The sequence below is a fragment of the Cetorhinus maximus genome, chromosome 12 (assembly GCF_964194155.1).
Source record: "Cetorhinus maximus chromosome 12, sCetMax3.hap1.1, whole genome shotgun sequence".
Lineage (NCBI taxonomy): Eukaryota > Metazoa > Chordata > Chondrichthyes > Lamniformes > Cetorhinidae > Cetorhinus > Cetorhinus maximus.
Window position 1 is genome coordinate 97727553 of NC_135890.1, and position 22622 is coordinate 97750174.

The following is a 22622-nucleotide window of genomic DNA, read 5'->3' on the forward strand; positions in this document are numbered from 1 at the left end:
CCAACATATTGTGGTATGGAGTTGCTTTGTTCAATTTCCCATTGGAGAGATTTCCTCTGGTTGCTATATGTTAGTGTAACAAAGTTTGCCTGTGTCACAATTTTCAGCAAAATCATAGAGCAACAACTAATATCCCCTTGTACAAGCACACCTTTAACAAGGGAGGGAGGAAAATACTACTGTACAGAAGACAAGAAGGAATTCACAGGGGATGGATGGAAAATACATTGGAAGTGACCTACAAGGACGCTTTTTTGATACAAGAGAGACTGGCAAGAAAGATTGTGTCCCTTAGTTCTAGATTTTTCCACAAAGGGAAACATTCTTTCAGCATCTACCCTGTCAAGCCCCCCTCAGGATCTTATATGTTTCAATAAGAACACCTTTCATTCTTCTAAACTCCAATGAGTATTGGCCCAACCTGCTCAGCCTTTCCTCATAAGACAAACCCTGCATCCCAGGAATCAGCCTAGTGAACCTCTGAACTGCTGCCAATGCAAGTATATCGCTCCTTAAGTAAGGATACCAAAACTGTGCACAGTACTCTAGGTGCAGTCTCATCAATGGCCTGTACAGTTATAGCAAGACTTTCCTACCTTTATACTCCATCCCCCTTGCAATAAAGGCCAACACTCCATTTGCTTTCCTAATTGCTTACTGTACCTGTATGCTAACTTTTGATGATTCATATATAAGGACACCTAGATCCTTTGTAGCACAGCATTCTGCAGTCTTTCTCCATTGAAATAATATTCTGCGTTTATATACTTCCCACCAATGTGGACAACCTCACATTTTCCCATGTTATACTCCATCTACCAAAACTTTGCCTACTCATTTCACCAATCTAGATTCATTAACAGATTCTTTGTATCCTCCCCACAACTTGTTTTCCTACCCATCTTTGTATCGTCAGTAAATTTGAGCCACAGAGCTGATGTCTAGTGTTACTTTCCTCCGAATTGTGAGGAACAGTTGGAGAAACTTGGGCTTTGCAGCCAAAAAAATTAGACATCCAGGAAGTGATCATACTGAAGTACAAAAGATTGCTAAGGATATAGATAAGGGTAACCCAGAAAATCACTTCAAATGCAATTGTGTCAATAGAATGAGGGAACATAAATTCAAACAGGTAGTGGGTAATTTTAGGACTGATATCAAAAGGTTCTCCTTCACATAGAGAGAGTTCAACATGTGAAATAAACTTCCATAAAGAGTAGTGGAGTCAGAAAGAGTGGAATAATTTACCAACAATTGGACGCTACACAAAGTTAATACAACAACAACAGTTTATATTTATATAGTGCCTTTAACATACTGAAATATCCCAAGGCACTTCATTGAAGCATTATAACACAAAGTATGACACCAAGCCACACAAGGAGATATTAGGTCAGATTTCCAAAAGCTTGGTCAAAGAATTCAGTTTTAATTCAGTGTTTTAAAGGAGGAAAATGGAGGAGAATAGGGAAGGACTTCCAGGGCTTGAGGCCTATGCAACTGAAGACACAGCCACTAATGGTGGAACAATTATAACAATTATGAATGCACAAGAGACCAGAGTCAGAGGAGCACAGATATCTTGGAGGGTTATGGGGTTGGAGGAGATTACAGAGATAAGGATGCGCAGGACCATGGAGGGATTTGAAAACAAGGGTGAGAACTAAAGTTTCTTGACCAAGAGTCAGTGTAGGTCAGTGAGCACAGGGGTGATAGGGGAACTGGACTTGGTGAGAGTTAAGATATGGGCAGCAGAGTTTTGGATGACCTCAAGTTTATGGAGATTAGACTGTGGAACACCAGCCAGCAGTGTGTTGGAATAATCAGGTCAAGAGGTAACAAAAGCATGGATGAGGGTTTCAGCAGCAGATGAGCAGAGACAGGGGCGAAGTTGAGTAATGTTACGGAGGGGGAAATAGACAGTCTTAGCCATGGCACAAATTTGAGATCAGAAGCTCATCTCAGGATCAAATATGACACCAAGGTTGTGAACAGACTGGCTTAATCTCCGATGGTTGCCATGGAGAGGGATGGAGTTGGTAGTTAGGGAACAGAGTTTGAGCAGGGACAAAAATCAATGGCTTCAGTCTTCCCATTATTTAATTGGAGGAAATTCCTGCTGATCCAGTACAGGACATTGAATAAGCAGTTTGACAATTTAGCAACAATGGAGGAGTTCAGCGAAGTGTTGATGAGTTAGAGCTGGGTGTCATCAACGTACATGTGAAAACTAACACTGTGTCTTCGGATGATGCTGCCAAGGGCAGCGTGTAGGTGAGAAATAGGAGGTGGCCAGGGATAGATCCTTGGGGGACACCAGAAGTAACAGTGCAGGAACAGGAAGAAGCCATTGTGAGTGATTCTCTGGTTACGATTAGATAGCTAAGAATGGAACTACCTTAGAGCAGTCCCAACCAGCTGGACAACAGAGGAGAGGCATTGGAGGAGGATGGTGTGGTACACCATATCAAAGGCTGCAAACAGGTCGAGGAGGACAAGGAGGGAAAGTTTGTCTTTGTCACAGTCACATAGGCTGTCATTTGCAGCTCTAAGAGCCATTTCAGTACTGTGGTAGGGACAGAGATTTGATAGGCAGAATTCAAACATGGAGTCCAGGAAAGATGGGAACAATATGGGAGGCAACAACACATTCAAGGACTTTGGAGAGGAAAAGTGTGGGGGTGGGGGGGGGTTGGAGATGGGATGGCCGATTTCAAGTAAGCGGGGTCAGAGGTTGGTTTTTTGAGGAGAGGGGCAATTACAGCAGATTTAAAGGCGAGAGAGAGAGAGACAACACCCGACGAGAAAGAGCCATTTATAATATTGACGAACATAGGGGCCGGAAGGGGAATCTGGCTGATCAGCAGTTTAGTAGGGAATATGTTAAGATTTCTCGGAATGGATTCAATATAATGAGCTGAATGGTCTACTTCACATGTAATTATACTGTGATCCTGTGAGGTCGGAAGTGAAGTCTTTACCTTAGTTTGATTTTGTTTTTATAGTGATTAGTACAATTCCAGGACTCTGGTTCAGCTTATTTAATATTCTTATTACTGTAGAAATAATTAAACAGAAGATTGTAAGTACTCTTATTGGGGGATCTGGTTTTCAATAGAGGTACACTTCGGGCAGCATTGTCCCCAGAGTTGCACTAAGTGTGGTCGTGGGTGTGAAAAGGATTGTTTTAACCGCTGGCCACAATGACAGGTTTTCACACTGTATCATCCCATTCTCAGCACGTCCCGCCTCAGTATTAATCTATTCACAGGAAACACTCTGGATCGCCGGCAGGGTGGCCTCTGATTCGCCCGCCCCGCCATCACCTCAGGCCTTCCCTGATCCCAGGCATCATATTTAAAGGGTGCCCTGCACAGAGCTAACTCTCTCTTAAGGCATCGGAAGCTGCTGCAAAGTCATGGCTGTGAAAGGGAGGGAACATGCTGCCCCCAAATTTAGTGACATCTCCCTCGGGCTCTTACTGGACACAGTGGAGGCCCCCACTCTGCGCGAGGACCAGCAAGGTCACCAATCCAGCATGGGAGGCGTGGGCAACGGTGGTCAGCACCAACACCCTGCAAAAGAGGGCAACCACCCAGTGCCGAAAGAGGATGAGTGATCTCCTCCGTTTCATCAGGTAAGTCACCCTTCTCATCACCCTCAACTCACACACTCACAAACCCATCACACATCCACAGTGATCTCACTCACTGCCAGCTCAAGGGACATCACCATTTACTCTTTCACACGCACCTTCATCTGCCATGTGGATCTTGTCCTCATCCTGTCCATGGCACCACTCACCACCCACACATGCCAGGCACCCTTCTTATCTGGCCTGGTGCTGCCTTCCATGCTGGATTGGTGACTTTGCTGGTCTTCACCCAGAGCGGGGGTACAGGACATTCCTGCTTACACTCTCTCCATCTGTGTTCATGCAGGACAAGCTGGCACCCAACAAAAAGGGAGAGGTCACAGACTGGTGGAGGAATACCTGACACCAACGTCTTCACAGGCTTTGAGAATAGAGCCATCCAGCTGGGTGGCGAGGATCTAGACCGTTCCTGTGCCGACGGTGAGGTCGGCGCTGCTCTACCAAGTGAGGGTCCAGCAATGCAACATCCATCAGACTACCGGGCTGTGAGCGAGTTCCCCTGTTCCGCAGTCCCCTGCCATGCACTAATTATCTCTCTTTGCTTTCGCAGGGACATCTGGGAAGCAGCCGAGGGGGCCCACGAGCCAGGTCCTTGACTCAAGCCCCGAAGACACCTCGGAAGAAGAATCTGATGACACCCTAATTGTAGACCCGTCACAGCACTCACCCACACCCTCCACCAGCTCAGAGACACATGCCTTGGTGGAACCAAGCTTTAGAGTAGCCTCGGGATCACAATCTGGCGAGCACATCGCACTGTCTGATCTGTGGAGGCAGGGAATTCCCAGGTTTCCGGCACTCGGAGGACTGCTGGAGACCAGAAATCTGCTGAGACCAAGTCAGGTGGGGACCCTCTGGACTCGGTCATGCCTCAGTTGCTGGAGCTTCAAAGGCAAACTTAGGAACATCAGGAAGGGATGTCCGCTGTACTCCTCGGGTTGCAAGGAACGATGGAGGAGTCAATCCGCCTTCAGTCTGAAGTGATAGCGCCGCCATGCCAACGCACTGAGTCAACACTGGCAGGATGGCGGCTGCCATGGAGACCTTGGTCCAGGACATCACTCCTGCACTGCTGCGCGGGCTGAACTCCATCATTGACGCTATAGTTGGCCTCCAACAGTGTCAATGTGAGAGGGGTGCAGGGCGGCTCAATCTCACTCCAGCTTCCGTTTCTCCTCAAGGAGTCAGCCAGGAGCCTTTGGGCACCCATAGGGAGGAGGATCAGCAGGTGCATGCTCCAGGCTCATCCACCCAGGCAACTCCAGGAGTCTCCGGCCCATCAGAATCCCCTCTTCCTGTGACCCCAGCAGCCCCAGCTTCACAGGCCAGGGAGGGTGCCACTGCCACACAGCAGGACCACAAAGCAGGCCGGGGCCCACCAAGTATCTGCTGCCCAGAGCCCATCAAGGTCATCACAGACAGGGCGTAGCAGTCAGCAGGCTGCATCCATCTCAGCTGTGGATGTTGGGGGAGCACCAAGACGTAGCAGCAGGGTTAGGAAAGTTAAGATGATGTAGTTGCACAGCCTGGGCACTGGTGTTAATCACTTGTACATACTGTTTACTATTGTAAATAAACTCCCAAGAATGTCTCCTTGCAAGATGAGGATGTCAGGACTGTCCTCACCGCATCTCATCATCATCCTCCACGAATCTAGTAGCTACGAGGGCCTCCCGAGCATGCCTGCCTCGTCCAGTCAGTTCGATGGCCTCATCGCCATCATCCTCACCTTCAAGGGCCTCATCATCATCATCATCATCCCCTTGGACATCCTCCTCATCAGAGGAGATGTGCAGCTTTGCCATCTCCTCCTCGGCCAGATCCTTCCCACATTGCAGTGCCAGGTTGTGGATCGCGCAGCAAGCGATGATGACGTGTGACACCCTCGATGGACTGTATTGCAGTGCTCCACTGGCCCTATCGAGGCACCAGAACCTCATTTTCAAAATGTCTATCATTTGCTCCACCAAAGTCCAGGTCGCGGCATGAGCCTCATTTTACTGTCACTCTGCTGCAGTCTGAGGCTGCCGCATGGGTGTCATCAGCCACATCCTCTGCGAGTGGCTCTTGTCCCCAAGGAGCCAACCCTGTGGACGTTGGAAGATGTCAGGTGTCTGAGACATGCTAAGGATGTAGGAGTCGTGGACACTCCCTGGGAATCATGCGCAGACCTGTAGGATGCATTTGTGGTGGTCGCAGACCAGCTGAACATTCAGCGAGAGGAAGCCCTTGTGGTTGATGTAGTTGACTACTTGTTGCCATGGAGATCTAAGTGCCGCGTGAGTGCAGTCAAGGGCACCCTGCACCTGTGGAAAACCAGAGATTGCAGCAAATCCCAGTGCTCCTGCTTCCTGGCTTTCCTGTTCCCGGGTGAAATGCACAAAGTTCTGTGCCTTTGTGAAGATGGCATCCGTGTACATGCTTGTCCGTGGAGGCTCGCGAGATCCTGTACAGGTCACCTGGAGCCCTGGAAGGAGCCACTGGTGTAAAAATTGAGCACCACAGTCACTTTCACAGCCACTGGCAGTGGATGCCCTCTATGTCCCTGTGGCACCAAATCCTGCAGCAGGTGATGTATGTGAATGATCAGTTCCCTAAACACTGTGTAGCTTTCGGCGACACTGGCTCTCAGTCACCTGCAGGAATGACAGGCGCTGTCTATAGACCCTGGGTCTAGTGAGGCCCCTACGAGCGACAGCTCACTTGGATCTTCAGCTGCATGCACAGCAGGACCTGCCGCCCCTTCATCTCGAGGGAGGGGTTCCTCCCTTTGCTGAGCCAGGCACCTCCATCACTCTTTTCCTCTTCTCTGCTCCCTGTAAGCCATGAGGCATACCACTAAATCACCAGGCTCCATGGTCCTGATGTTCCACTGCAGGATCAAAGACAGAGACACATAGGTTAGCATATGTGTCCTAAGGACCTCTCTTGGTTAAATCTGAAAGCCCCTTCATGCGTGCAGGAGAGTGCTGGCCACCACTTAGATGGCCAGTGTGTAATGCTCTCATTGACTGCCTGAAGCCCTACCCACCTCCGCCCCACTCCACTTGACTGATTGGCAGCAGCTTCAGCCACTGGACTGCAGGCTGTGCTCACAGCTCAGGCACAGGCATTCTCCTAACCCGCACTGCAAGCTGCATTGTTAGCTTGAACCATGATGGATACCGGTCCAAACCTTTAATAAAGACGTTGCAAGGGGCTGTGAGCACCTCCACCAGTGACTGAGCCATGGCCACCTTTCACAAGGGCTTGCCTAGTTGGCCAATTGTTCTGCTGCCCCCTAAAACACACACTAATTTGCAGTCTGCGTTTGAGGAGTGAAAAGTTCTGGAGCATTTGGTGGCACTTTCATGCTTTTGTGTTGCTTGAGTGGGCAGAAAATCTTCAGAGGCCCGACTCCCAGCATGTCGATGGAGCTGCAGCTGCTGAAGAATGCTCACCATTGACAAGCTTTTCATAGTCCGCGGCTGCTTCCCTCACCTCCCTCCCCACAGCATGTGCTTGAGTACTTCCTTCAGTCTGCATTGCCTAGCACCGCACCACCCCACCCCTTCACCCCCTGGCCTGACCCGCACTGGAGCCCTTGCCCCAGCACTGCACTGAAAGCCAGCCAGGAAAAAGCGACTTGCCTGTTCCCGCCATGAATGTGCGGCACCTCTTCCTTGATGTCCTACGAGCGAGGCTCATGAACATTGCACAGGGTTGTGTGCACTCACCTCCGAGCTCCGCTTGAAGTTCAGCTCGCCAGGTGCACGTCGCTCATGTACAGTTGTGAAACACCCCGGTGCGTTGCCTGGATGATCCAGTGTTGAGGGATGATTCTGGTGAGCAGGGCTTATAATCAGATGCTAAAGTATCGACATTAGGTTCCCGACATGCAGCAGCAGCAGACTCGCCCCGCCATTGATGGGTGGAGCGGACGATTGCAAACTGGTTTCAGGACAGCGTGAATCCGATTTTTGGCCTTCTTGCCATATTGTCCCCCTCGCCCATTGTGACGCCCAACGCCAACGGGATCGGAAAATTCCAGCCTTAGTTGTAGCTTGGTTTCCTGAAGTGGAAATGTGTTTGTGTGTGTTGGTGTCCTGCTATCTGTATTATTTGTGTAGAAGAATATCATCATCAGCTATTGGTGTCTGGATGTTTTGACATTAGATCGATGTTGACTTCGGCATCATATAGCCTTAGGGTGAATTATTGTGCATCTTGGAAATTGCTTTTGCCATCATTTGCCATCACATACTTTTCTTCGTTTTCTTCAGTTACGTCTTCATTTTGGATAACATTGTCCTGTTACCCCACTGCTCCCAGAAATATGGAGCCATGTTGTTAGTCAAACTGAGTAGAGTACCAGTGATCGCCCAGCTATCTTAAATCATAAGCAATTTGTAATTGTTATTTTCAGCCAATTCATCAGTTGCTTTACTTTGTTTCCTTTTTCCTGCCTTGAGCTAATTATTTCTCATCCGTTTTTTTTGTGTAACTTTTAGCTTTGTCACGTACATTGTCAGTAACAATGGAGTCGACTGTTGTTTGAAACGCCTGTTGTGTCTGTGAATATTCCTGTGAGACACCAGACGCATATCTGCGCTGCCCTTTGTTCTAAGTAGAGGGAAAAGCTTAGCAAGGGTTGTATTTATTCACCACGTGAAATGTCTTTTCGTTGTCTTCTTTCATGTAGTATTATCGCTGCTTTTTGTTTCTCAAATGGTTTCTTGTAATTATTGAATGGGTTACAGTGGATGGCTGCACAGTCCAAGGTGAATTTCACATCCTATGACTAAATATATATTTTTATTCTTGCTGTCACTCTTGTTCAATGCTATCATTTCTTGTTTCTGTTGTGTTCCTAAAATTTCAATGCAAGTTCAATGCTGTGATGTCCTGTGTTTCTATATTCACTGATGTTTTGCTTTGTAAAATTTCTGTATCTATTATAGTTAATCATCTGTGTAATTATCCTCATTCATGTTGTTTATCAATTCTGCTAAACATTTTTCTTTTATTGGGTTGTGGGGGGGAGGGTGTATCAAGCTGCATATGACCCAAAATACAGAAGATGGACATCCTGCCCCCACACTTCTGTCAAGATTGTTCCAAACTAGGTGGTGAGTGGAATGTATTGGCATCGTAGGTGATGAGTTTCCTTTCTTACCCTCTGTGGGGAGGTGATTAGTTTCTATTCCCTGTAGTATCTTGGCTGAAATAAGCAATTCATACAAGGAAGAAGGGATTGAGCCTCAGTCTTACCACCTTTTAGCCCTATATGAACACCACAGTGTGTTGCGCTCCTCCCTAAAATTCAATTTCAAATTCTTCACACAGCCCTCACACTTTAAATGATTTTCCCCCAGGACCTCAAAACTGTGGAACTCTTTCCTCTTACAATTTTCAACCTTTTAAAATCCCAGATTGGTATCAACTATTCTCTACTTCTGGATTTACCTCATCATCTCTTCTATTCTTTTTAACACAGTGTCCTGTGTTAACTTGGGGCTTTAGCTCTTCAGCTTTAGTTACTCAGTAAAAAACACAATCTCCAGGCTGCCATCTATCTCTGTAATTAAGTAAAAAACGTCAATTAGTTTAATTACTAACATTCTGTTCCCATGGAATATTAGTATATGAGACAGTAAGTGTAATGTTGTAGACTGCGCCTTCGTGTTGACTTCTTGGTCACAGTTGGGTCAGTGAGAACAGACATAGGGTTACTTTTCATTCTTTCAATATATTTACCTCCTCCAGAAAGCCCTGGTCCATTGAACACACATGATGGTGAAAGGTGAGATATTCAACGGAGGGCCTTAGTAAGGAAAACTTCACATTGCCTTCATGTCACACCGGCCTGCACAAGGCTGGCAGCTATTACTGTATTAACAGAATACAGTTTCCCAGGGTTACCTGACCACAGAATTTCTCTGCCCTCCATCGGGCCATGGACTCTTCTCATGTCACTTGCTAACTGGATTCTCTTCAACCATCACCATCCCCTCTCTCCATCTTCAAGCCGGATGTCCTCAACAGCCATTGGTCTTGGATTCTTTTGATCACCACAGGCTTTCTAATCTTGTTCAACTTCCATAATGCACTTTAGTATGGACTGGCATACCCATCGGGACTTTATTTTTATTATTATTATTGGCTACTTTGGCTGGTGCTCCAAAACTGGGTTTTCCCATCTCCCCTCCCATTTTGATCTCCTCTTGTCCGATTGTCTATTTTATCCCTGTTATTTTTTACTTCCCATTTTTCACCCCACTGTTTCACGCTGAAATCTATTCAGTTCTATTTTCCTGTTAACCTCTTGTACTATCATAGTCCTGGACAGGCCCGTGGATGCTCTTAATTCTGCTCTTGGCATCGTCTACCTCATCCACCATAGCTCTCCTAAAGCAGCCATTCACATGACCTCATTCCCTTCTTTTGGAATAAAGCCTGTCCATTTCTCTCTCTGAAAACAAACTAATCCAATCCCATTGCTGCTTCTGTCTTTGATTGTATGTCCCTATGACCGTTTTCTCAGATTCTCTATTGCCATGTCGTCTTTCAAAATACTTGCTCCCTTACAAACAAAGCTATCATCACTCGACACTTCATCCTATTTGAGTCCATCAACATCCAGGAGGCTGGTTAGCTCAGATGCCTAGAGTGCGATTCGGATTAACATCAGCAGCGCATGTTTGATTCCTGTTCCAGTTGAGATAGGCTTGGGGCGTGTCTCCTCACCCTGCCCTGGAGAGTGGGAGGCAATGACAAACCACCACTGACAAAACTGCCAAGAGAAACAGCTCAACATGAAGTATCGGCAGAGAATGAGCCAGGGACCTGCCTTTGGACAGAGCACACATGAAGGAAGGAATGTCCAGGACCTTACTGAAACTTGGTTTACAGGTGGTGACTCTTTCCACCTTACAGAGGCTGCCCTTTCCAGTAATTTATTTCACTAGGACATTTGCCATAACTGGATCTCCACAGATGCGTCCTGGCCGGCTACATATTTCCAGCATTTTCGGTTTTTTATTTCAGGTTTCCAGCATCTGCAGCATTTTGCTTTAGTATTCACCCTGACGTTGAGGTGAACACCAGGTGCCGTCTTTACTGCTTCACCTTTGAGTCCCTCACCATTTAACCACATTCTTAGTTTTGCTTCAATATCTTTTAAAAGGGACACAACGTAGAATCAAAGGCCTGTGCTACAGGGACACCTGAAAGAACTCTGGCACAATATTTCATGCACAAAATCTAAACTCTTTAACTAGTGATGGTAAGTGGAGAAAACAAAGTCACCCCTTTCACCTTTCTTACAGTGTACGGTAAATTAAAATGCTGTACACGTTGCATCCCCAAGGAATTATGTTAATCATAACCACACACACCAGCCCCTGTCCAATCCAGTCATATAATGGCTCTTCAAACAGCATTTCTGGTTTTTGGCTGGCTTCCATGTCAAAAAGTTTATCATTTTCTGCTACTGCATATTAAAGATTGTAATAAATTAAAGAAGAGACTTAGAGTGCTGTCAAAAAAAGTAGGAAGCCTGAAGATTGGGAGGATTTTAGAAATCGGCAACATATGACCAAGAAACTGATGACAAGAGAAAATAGAATAGGGGAATGAAGTAGCGAGAAATATAAAACAGATTGTGGGAGCTTCTACATGTTTGTAACAATGAAGATATGAGCAAAAATTACTATGGGTCCCTCAGAGAGAGAGAGAGAGAGAGAAAAAGAAGAAATTATAATTGGGAATAAAGAAATAGCAGAAAGATTAAAGAAATATTTTGCAGCTTTCTTCACTGCAGAAGGCTAAAAATGGTACCTGAAACACTGGGTCTAATGAGTGTGAGGAGCTTAAAGTAATGAGTATTAAAAAAAAACCGACTGGAGAAGTTAATGGGACCAAACCACACTGCAAGGCTGCACTGTTAGCTTGAACCATGTGGGAGACAGGTCCAAACCAGGATGCTGACATTGCAAGGGGCTGTGAGCACCTCCACCAGTGACTGCTCCACAGCCAACTTTAGTGAGGAGATTGTACAACATGTGCAGTTGTCCAATTGTTCAGCCGTCCACTGCAATGCTTATGACTTTGCAGTCTGTGCCGGGGGGTTGTGGGGGTGGGGGTGGGGGGTGGGGGGAGCTTTGGAGCACTTGGTGGTATTTTGATGCCACTGCGTTGCTTGAGTGGGCAGATAAGCTAGAAGCCCGACTCCAATCATATCAATGTGGCTGCATCTGAACTGTCCGAGTTGCAGAGGAATGGTCACTTTAATGGTCACCTAATGTGTGGCCACTTCCCTCGCCCACCCTACCCCCCACCCCGGAAGCTTGTGCGCTATATTCAATGGCAGGCCCTTGTCCTCCCCCTCACAAGTCATCTCAACAGCAGGGCTGCCCTTAACCCCAACCCCCCCCCAGCGCCCCTCAAGCTTGAAGTCCAACAAGTCCTGGCAAGCGCTGCACAATGTTACTGTGTACTCACCTCCGATTTCCCTTCAGAGTGCAGCCCGCCAAGTGCACGCCGCTTACGTGCTGTTGTGAAACACATCGGGGTACTTTCCCGCTGACATGGACAGATGCTCCAGCAGCAGGGGATGATTGCGGTGGGCTGGCCTGTTGATGAAAAGCTGATGTATTACAATGAGGTTCCTGATGTCTGATGGAGGGAAACGCAGGCTGCTATCCACGGGCTGAGAGGGTGATTGCGAACTGGTTTCACGCAGTCTTAAGAACGAGCACCCCATATTTTCCACTCATGCCACCCGACGCTGGCAGGGATGGAAAATTCCGCTCCATGTTTCACTGACTCCTGATGGGAGGGATTCCTCTGGGTCATTGGACAACACGTGTGCCTTTGTCTGCAGATGTGTTGACCAAATATTAAAGCGGCAGCTGTGGGGGTTACAGTCTAGGGGCTGGACAGTAGGTAAGAAGCTGTCCCTCAACTTGAGCCTCTTTGTTGCTGGCTCTTTCTGGAAGACAGGATGATGAGGATCACTGGCCCGCTTCGTTTGTTTGATTCTTGATGTAACTTGCCTCCTTAAGATGGGTGGAGCAACAGGTATAGATTGTTTAGTTTAATAGGTTTCAGGCAGCCAATAATAGCTCTGCAGGCTGCTTTGAGAATGGAATCCAACTTCTTGACATGCTGAGAGCATTCCCAGTGTGGACTATGATGCTGTACTCAATTTTCAGCATCTAGACGATATTTGTTTTTAAATAGAGTCCATGTTGTGATTCAAGTACTTCTTTATAACAAGCTAATATAATAGAAAAGGAGGATTTTCAGGGAAAAATAAAGCACTGCACTTTATCAGCCTTTACTCAGTGTTATATGGAGCGAAATAGTATATATGATTGGCTGAGGAATTGTGCTGTGTAAGGACAATAGTTTTATTGATCACTAATTGACAACAGTGAACAATAGTTTACTATTAATGATGTCGACAGGCAATAGACCAGTAACTCAATGGTCTATGATGTCAATGCAGCAAGAAATAAATATGCTTATCTCTAACTAATCTATGTTTAAGAATGACATTACAAGCACACTTTCCTGGCAATTTATTCTGCATTTTCCCTTGTCAGTTATTTCATTTAAAAAAAAATTTCCTGTGCCATGCACCAAACCTTGCCCGAGAGGACATGTAAATCCCTTGCTCCCTCCCGATACTATTCTGAATCAGGGAGGTGCATGGAGCACTTTCACAGGAGACTTTTATTTTTAATTTCTTGCAATTTACTCCCTCCGCAAACTTGAGCCATCCAAAACTCTGCTGCCCATGTCCTGACTCGCACCAAGTCCCGTTCTCTCATCACCCCTCTTCTTGCTGACCTACACTGACTCCTGGTTAAGCAACACTTCAATTTTGAAACTCTCATCCTTGCATTCAAATCCTCACTGGCCTCATCATCTCCTTTCTCTGTAATCTTTCTAGCCCTGCAACCTTTTAAAAATCCGCACTTCTCCAATTCTGTCCTTTTGATCTTAATCACTCCACCATTGCCAGCTGTGCTTTCAGCTGCCAAGGCCCTAGGCACTGGAAATTGCTTCCTAGACTTCTCTGCCTTCCTTCCTCTGTTTCCTCATTTAAGACACTCCTTAAAACCTACCGCTTTTACTAAATTATTGCTCATCTCCCCTATTTTTCCCTCACGTGCCTCAGTTTTGCTGTGTTTGATAATACTCCTGTGAAGCACCTTGGGATGGTTTATTATGCTGGTAGACTTCACCTTGTTGGCACGTTTCTGTAATTAATAAGGCTTGAATTATCAAATTGTACTGTACTTAAGCTAAGTGATGAAAAGTCTTAATTTGTATGTATTATTGGGACAATTTTTGAATTTTGGGGTATGTTGTTCAGAAAATCTGAAAGTTGACATCTCTTTAAGTGCCAAAAACTGTGATGTAGCTTTAAGAAAGAACTTGTGGGTCCTTTGGAATTGAACTGAAGTTATAGCTAAGACACATTTGGGCTCCAGCGAGTCTAGCTTAGATGTAAAGAGAAGCCAAAGCTGGAAAGCTGATTGGTCAAGAAGGTGGCCTGAAGACAAGATGTTCTAGGACCTCCAGTTAGAAGATACAAGTTATAGTTTAGATTGTTGTGGGGAAGCAGGGAACACTCTTCTCGTAGGTCAAGAGATGCAAATATTGGATTAGAAATCGTTAGTTGTGTTGATCCAGGTGCACATACTTCGGCTAAATGTTGCAAACCTCCAAAAAGGGTATAAAAGTAGGTGTGCATCAGTGAGGTCTTTGCACTTGCCAAGGGTTCGCATTTGTCACAGGACATTTGCTGGGGGGCATTTGTTGGGAGAGACAGTTAGGAGTAGGGCACTTGCTAGGAAGTTAGTATTTGTGTAGGACTTTGCCAGTCAATGGGTATTTGTCATGGGCTGAGGAGTTGCTGTAAGAATCCAATATTAGGCTTACTTAGTGACTAAAGTAACTGTCAGAGGTCTGAGCATTGCCACAAGAATCCAGTGTTAGAGATTAGTGGATCTAGTATAGACAGAATTGCCAGGGCTAAAGTAATTGCCTTAAGAAAGAGTGAATAGAAGATGTATAGCCGGTTAGCTGCTGAGGAATCATCCAGTCAGTTAAAGTCTGGCTTGGGAGAATCAGTAAAGTATAGTCTTGTCATTTTCATGGTCTTTGTTAGGAAGCTGTTTCCACCAGAGAAAGAGAGAGAGAAAACATTTAGCAGGCAACTGTGAAATGTGTAGCTTCTGCAGTTAAGGATGACTGGAAGCTGTTGGCTGGAAAAGGATGCACTAGAGTTGAAGTCTTAAAGTTGCAAAGGGATTTGTGTGTCTGTTAAGAGTTAAGTTGGCGAATCTAAAATCCCAAAGAACATGGTGAGTCAAGAGACCAAGAAGGGAAGATCCCAGAAGTCCCGAAATCCATGGGAAAGACAGACCGGCAAGCGTTGAACTTGTGTATCATGCCAAGCCTTGGCTGATTGAATGTTAAGTATCAGTTTTTATTGTCCAATAAAGCTCGTTAGTTTGCATTCTAAATTAGTGATTGTCCTTTTCGGCAATGAGGTGTCAGCTGTGGCTCAGTTCATAGCACCCTCGCCTTTGAATCAGAGGGTTGTGGGTTCATGTCCCACTCCTGGAAACCAAGAACTGTGATTGTACTCGAAAGAGTTGCAATCTGTGACTGTTGATAACTCGAAAGAGTTTCCTTTTCGGCAATATGGTTATTCCTTGACAAGAATTTTCTTACTCTGGAATTTATTATCGAGTCCAAATCTCTACAATGCTAAAGGCATTAACACAAGCTGTTGTTCATGTTTTTGTTTGCTGGGAGCATTTGGTTTCTGTACTTTACCTACTCCCAATAACATTAATGAATCTTGGTGTGCACAAAATCACTGTACCAAACCATACTCTACCGCTGTGTACCACAGTGTACTACAGCTCCAATGTGCTGTGACTTCATGCTCTCTTCTTTCATTAATCATTACTCCATTGTTTTTCTGCCCCTCATGTTAGAACATTGGTACAAACTATGACCTCATTCCTTAATGTATCACAGATTTTTAACTCTTAGGTATTTTACATGAACTAATCTTCTATTGATTTATTGTAAATATTTGATATTTATACAATAAATGAATATGTGCAAAAGTTGTCTGGCTAATTAAAATGCTTCATCCAAAGTTCAATTTTTTAAAAAATTCTCCCTTTCCTAGGCACCGTACCCTGGATGAAAGGCTATAGAAGCAGCTCGCTCTCTCATGCAACTCTAAAACTGGTTGCTAAGATTCTAATTGTAAGAGACAGGCTTGGGCTCATTGACTTGCACATTTCTGAACAGAAAACAGTTTTTCTCACTCTGAGGAATGTCTTGGCTTTAACTCTTGTCACTTCTCACTGATGACCTAATTGAGATGGGGAACATGTTGACAGGCAACCATACACATCTGGTAACATGGTACAAATTGTATGCCAAAATTCAAACTACCGCATGTTGTACAAGTGCAATGAACCATGCAATTACTTCCATTCACTTAGAGAATTTGTTACTGATTGTCACTTCTTGGGAAATCCAAATATATTGCTCCTTGTTAAAAATAGCATCTGTCATCTTTGCTCTTAACCGACAAATTAAACTGACGACTTTGAGACCTGCAGTGCCGCCAATAAATTTAATTTATTTCACTGTCCTAGAGCTTCAGATACAACTAGCAATATGTCTTGTGGAATTGATTTCGTTTATGTGGATGTTACCGAAAAGGCTTAGAACCATTATAAACATAATAGTTGCTTTTACATGTTGCTGTAGCCAAGGTGAAGATGTCCATGGAGATTTTTTTGTTTGGTTATTTTACAATAAGTGGCAGCACTGAAACTCAACAGGTCAGGCATAAATGTTCAGTTGAGTGTAATATTCTCTCTACAGTGAGGTAACAATGAGCCATACTTACCTCTGAGGGGAAAAATGCCAAGTTAAAATCATAATTTACAACCTGCACACACAATTGTGGGAATATGCAGTTTTTTGTGATTCTCCAGCACACCGTTTCATTCATACTAACAAAACATAATGGCATATCATGGCACGTTTGCAATATTGACCTTCCAATGTTTCTCAAGCAGTTAGTGAGATAATGTGTAAAAAACAATGTACTGACAGGAATAAATTATAGCACACCTATAGTGAATAAAGTGAATAACAGCGAAAATCACAGAGTTTAGATTAGACAAGCCACGAGGGGAAAGAGAATGCATTGCATGGGGGAATTTTCATGGACATGTTACCCTACGTCAATCCCCATTGCTGTTACATTTAAATGTAAAACTGGTATCTAATGACAAAGTGCAGTGTGGAACAGCTTGTGGCTCATTATATATGAGCACATATTAGTTGATTAATTCAGGAGGAAGAGTTCATAAGATGTTGGAAGCGGTGATGTTGGAGTGGTGTTGCAGAACTTCTGGTATGTGGCATATTACATATATATGCTGTAATTTGGAAAAACATTCTGTTAGAACAATGTTAGAACAATCATAAACTTCATGGGACCTCACCCTTCAAAATGTTTTAACATTATCTGCCTTTGGGGAAAAAGAACACAATTATCCCTCCCAAACAGTGCAATTAAGTAAGGCATTGCTCTATTTAACAAATAACAAGTCTTGACAAGTTTCCAGTTTGTAAACCACGATGAGAGCGGGCTCCAAATTTTGAGCACGGAATGTATTTAACATTTTGTTTACCTGCTCTAATTTCTAATTTTATCTGGTGCTAAATACACAACACCTGCAATTTTAAAAAGACATTGTAACCAAACTAATGCTGAAATGTGATAAATGTTCACTGTAATGTCTACAAGTCTGCAGACAACCAAAATGTGGGGAGGGAAAGGAAAAAACAATGTTTCCCACCTCCACATTATGTTGTTCACCTTGACTGTTTCCAGCATCCCTTCTCGCATTGAAGGTAAAGCTAGGTCTATCTTTTCTCCTCTCAAATTTGACATGTGGTATAGCCAGGGTCAAAGCTTCTGCCTGTTGGATGGCTCATTTTTCAGGGTGCAGGGCATTTCAATATTTAAGGCCAGTGCCAATGCCACTTACAACAGAGCTGGGGAACCCATCTGAGCTGGGGGAGGAATATTGCTGCAGCCTGTTGTTACAGAATAAGTGGGTCTGCAGTCCCTTCACAACAATTGCTTTCTTTGAAGTGCCGTCCAATGTTGCCTGCAGGTAATATGATTGATAGCGCTGCTGCCTTTTAAAATTTAAATCCTCCAAGGCGTTTAGTAGCACTGGACACACAATTATCCTCTACACTCAGTGTTGCTAGGTCACACATTATGCATGTATTATCCACATGCAGAATTTTTGGCAGATGCGAAAGGGAGTGGAGAAAGGTGTAACCAGACAGAAGTTGTAAGCGAGAAGGTTTAGCCCCGAGGAAATGTAACAGAGGGGAAAATGCAGAAGGATTGGCGTAGCTGTTAAAACTGCTTAAAATTATAATGATAAATTTATTTCAGGGTACATGGGTGAATAATATTAGCCTTCTAAGTCAAAGTACCTGTGAGTTATTTGATTATGAGGGCTACAACATGGATTGATGAAATCACCATCTCTCCCTGCACCAAACAAGATCTTTCACTTGTCCCTTAGGTGTAAAACTAATGGTACAGATTGGCTGGCCATTATAGCAACCAATACATTCTACTTCCAATGAAAATTGACTATTTCCTATAATAGGTGGCTAACGCTTGATGCTTGCACAGCAAGTTGAAAATCCACTGCCAGAACTTTTTTTTCCAATATGTTGTCGATCGAGCTGATTTTTGTTCTATTCTGCTGCTAATGCTTGTAGCCCGTTCCTGTCAGGAGACCTGCGGTCACGGTTCGTGTGTCCCATCCATCTGTTTCGCCCCATCCTCACACTCCACTGTAGCTCGTCCACAGCTACCCTGTGATGTCCATCCTCCAACTCTGCCTAGGTTGATCCTTCTCTCTGCTGCCCTCCACTTTGCCCTCTGGCTCTCTCTAGCTTTCCAGCATTGATCAAATGTTCTATACCGTCAGGCGCAATTGTATAAACTGGTGCTGACTCGGTCAACGGTCACTCATTCTGAAACTGAGGCAAAAATACCAGCAGAGGGATGGACATCGGCCTGAGATTGACTGTACAGCCGAAAGGCATTCGGGCCTCAATTGCATAAATATACACACTGAACCCTAAAAAAACAATAGTGCCAGTGTCAGATTTAGAGTTAAACTCGGATGTAAACGAAGGATGTTTTTTTGAGACATTACTGACCTGGAGAGTTCACTTTGGGGACGGGGGACGGACGATAATAGATTCACCCAGGGGACAAATCTGTAATTGGGGTGATTATATTGCACGGGGTTATTCACTATTATAAGCTGCAGTCACTAGCCTGCAAATGCAGGCACCTCGCTTTCAGTACTTGCCCACGTGAAGCAGACTGTAGAGCAAAGAGTATTTTAATACAGTCGTTATCAGCCCCTGTAAAAGATGGAAATGTAATTTCCTTACTTTACACGTTTGAAATCACATGGAGTGATTTTCTTTCCCCAACGTTGGCTGCAACTGGTCAAAATGTACCACAAAAAACCCCCCCCGGATCCTGTCAATAGAATATTGATGGAACTGTTTATTAAAATGATAGTTTTTACTATCAATAAAAATTTATGAAGTCTCGCAGTGTAAGGCGATGAACTCCGAACATACCTCTTTCCAGGCACTGGTGACGTGACTGGCCTCAAAAAATTGATCAAAATATTTTAGCTACATTAAAAATGTATAAAGTAGAACTAAAACAAAGCAGGTCACGCCAAATGCAACATTGAAAAATGTTCCACCCAAGCATGGGTGACTTTTCCCCCACGAAATGCCTAAATGCTGGGAAAGAGAGGGAGAGTGCAACTTTACATTTAGCCCCAGCACTGCCCATAACCTTTATTCGATAGACGGAATGGCTAAAGTTTGAAGGAGTAATTAAGTTCCCGCATATGCGGAGTCGATAGACTAAAAAACTAAACATTGTAGTTGCTGCCATCAGCTCAATACTCGGGCAGGCTCTGCACTCAATCTTTACATAGGCAGCCGGGACTGACTGGACGCAATAGAAATGCACCGTAAATTTACAACAAATAACTGGGAGTCCGAGTGACTCTTTAACATCCTGTGAGACTCAGCCCGTGTGTGTGTGGGTGGCCCACAAAATATAACACCAGCTCCAGATAAAAAACCAACATCGGCCGCGCAACGCGAGGCAATTTGCAGCTGGGAATTTATAACCTTTCATCGTCACCGCAACTGCATCAAAGTAGGAGGAAGGGAATTGCACCCATCAGGAGAGATCAGGATCTGGCTGCTTCTCTATTTCCCTCGGGTTTTTACTGCGTTGGGTTTCTGAGAGAGAGAGAATGGTTAATAAACAACAAACTTCACCAAACTCGGGAAGTCACTCCCCCCGGGCTGGGGCTGGGGCTGGGGGTGGGGCTGGGGCTGGGGGTGGGGCTGGGGGTGGGGGTGGGGGCTCGGGCTGGGGCTGGGGCTGGGGGTGGGGCTGGGGCTGGGGGTGGGGCTGGGGGTGGGGGCTCGGGCTGGGGCTGGGGCTGGGGCTGGGGGTGGGGGTGGGGCTCGGGCTGGGGCTGGGGGGTGCAGGAGGCTGAAAGTTTCGAAAAGCCATCTGGTATTTTGGATGCTGAGAGCTGGTTTCTGTCTTAGGCTTTTTTTTTACTGGTTCGAGGTGTGAGGAAGTCCCCCCCCCGCTGCAATAAAATCCCCCCCCCCATTCGCCCAAACAGTGCGGGTTATTTAAACAGCGCATTTAATTAAATCCTGACTCAGGACGAGTAACACAAGGAGCCTGTCGCCGGTTTCAGAAACACATCTCTGATGATACAGGATTCGCCCAAAGTGCTGTAAATACCCCCCACCCCCCCCCAAAAAAAAGTTGTACCGTTTAGTAATTTAACCCATTGAAGCGCGATTCTACAATCCGTAAATATCTCCAGCAGAACATTCGGACTGAAAAGTGACATCTCAGAAAACCGCATCCCATCCACACACAGGATTTCCAATGTACAGTCTCCTGGGCCATATCGGGAAAGATGCTGTCATTCGCTCCAAGACTTTACTTGACCCGCCCACCCCTTTACTAATCTCATCAAAATTCTCCGCTCGGCGGAAAATTGGAGTGAAGTTCAACAATAACACACCCCACCCCCCTCTCTCTCCCACCCACTCACCCCGCTCCCACCCACACCCCCCTCTCCCACCCACACCCCCCTCTCCCACTCACTCACCCCCCTCTCCCACTCACTCACCCCCCCTCTCCCACTCACTCACCCCCCTCTCCCACTCACTCACCCCCCCTCTCCCACTCACTCACCCCCCTCTCCCACTCACTCACCCCCCTCTCCCACTCACTCACCCCCCTCTCCCTCCCACCCATTCACCCCCCTTCTCCCTCCCACCCATTCACCCCCCTCTCCCTCCCACCCACTCACCCCACTCTCCCTCCCACCCACCCACTCACCCCCCTCTCCCCCACCCACTCACCCCCTCTCTCTCCCACCCACCCACTCACCCCCTCTCTCTCCCACCCACCCACTCACCCCCTCTCTCCCTCACCCCCTCTCTCTCCCACCCTCTCTCCCTCTCTCCCCACCCACTCACCCCCTCTCTCTCCCACCCACTCAGCCCCCTCTCCCACCCATTCACCCCCCTCTCCCACCCACTCACCCCCCTCTCCCCCACCCACTCATCCCCCTCTCCCCCACCCACTCATCCCCCTCTCCCCCACCCACTCACCCCCCCCTCCCCCACCCACTCACCCCCCTCTCCCCCACCCACTCACCCCCCCTCTCCCCCACCCACTCACCCCCCTCTCCCCCACCCACTCACCCCCTCTCTCTCCCACCCACCCCCTCTCTCTCCCACCCATCCCCCTCACCCCCTCTCTCTGTCTCCCACCCACTCACCCCCTCTTTCCCTCACCCCCTCTCTCCCCACCCACTCACCCCCCTCCCTCTCCCACCCACTCACCCCCCCTCTCCCACCCACACACCCCCTCTCTCCCACCCACTCACCCCCTCTCTCCCACCCACTCACCCCCTCTCCCACCCACTCACCCCCCCTCTCTCTCTCCCCCCCACCCCCCTCTCTCTCCCCCCCACCCCCCTCTCTCTCCCCCCACCCCCCTCTCTCTCCCCCCCCACCCCCTCTCTCTCCCCCCCCACCCCCCTCTCTCTCCCCCCCACCCCCCTCTCTCTCCCCCCCACCCCCCTCTCTCTCCCCCCCACCCCCCTCTCTCTCCCCCCCCCACCCCCCTCTCTCTCCCCCCCACCCCCCTCTCTCTCCCCCACCCACTCCCCCCTCTCTCTCTCTCTCTCTCTAGGGGGGGGGTAAAACCCACAAACCCCTCAGTGAGAGGCAGGGTTTAGCTGTGCGGCTGCAGCCCTGAGTTCTCCGCTTTGTGCTCAGTTCCCTCTCTCTGTATTTATTGAAGTGACCGGTTGAGGCGGGAATCCGGGCCGGATATTTAGAGGAGCCGAAGGAAAAATAAAGAGAGATATCGCCTCAATATGGCCGCCAATGTGGGATCGATGCTTCAATATTGGAAGAAATTTGATCTCCGGCGGTTCCAGGTTAGTGACAAAAACCCCTCCACCTTTCCCCGGAATGTGGAGAGGGGGGAAAGCGGCTCCGGCTCAGGGCTCGGGGCTGAATCCGGCTTTCGGCGCCACTTGGCCAGAGGAAATCCACAGCTTCCGATTGATACGTATTAGAAATTGATCCTCTTGCCTTTGTTCAGTTCAATCATCGATCAACAGCGCAACTAACATGGAGCCGCGCACCGCCTGTCTCCCCACTCGGACCCGGCACTGTTACAGGAGGATCCCCCTCTACACACACACTCACAGAGACTCACTCACACACTCACACAGAGACACACACTCAC

General features: G+C 46.7%; 1 protein-coding gene across 1 annotated transcript in view; it reads left to right on the plus strand.

The window, feature by feature from the left end:
• Positions 1 to 22245: 22245 nt before the first annotated feature.
• Positions 22246 to 22622, plus strand: part of cux2b (cut-like homeobox 2b) — a 327181-nt gene continuing 326804 nt past the window's right edge. The window contains exon 1 of the mRNA XM_078554213.1: positions 22246 to 22308. Within this exon, the coding sequence (XP_078410339.1) occupies positions 22246 to 22308 (63 nt within the window). The remainder of the gene's footprint in view (positions 22309 to 22622) is intronic.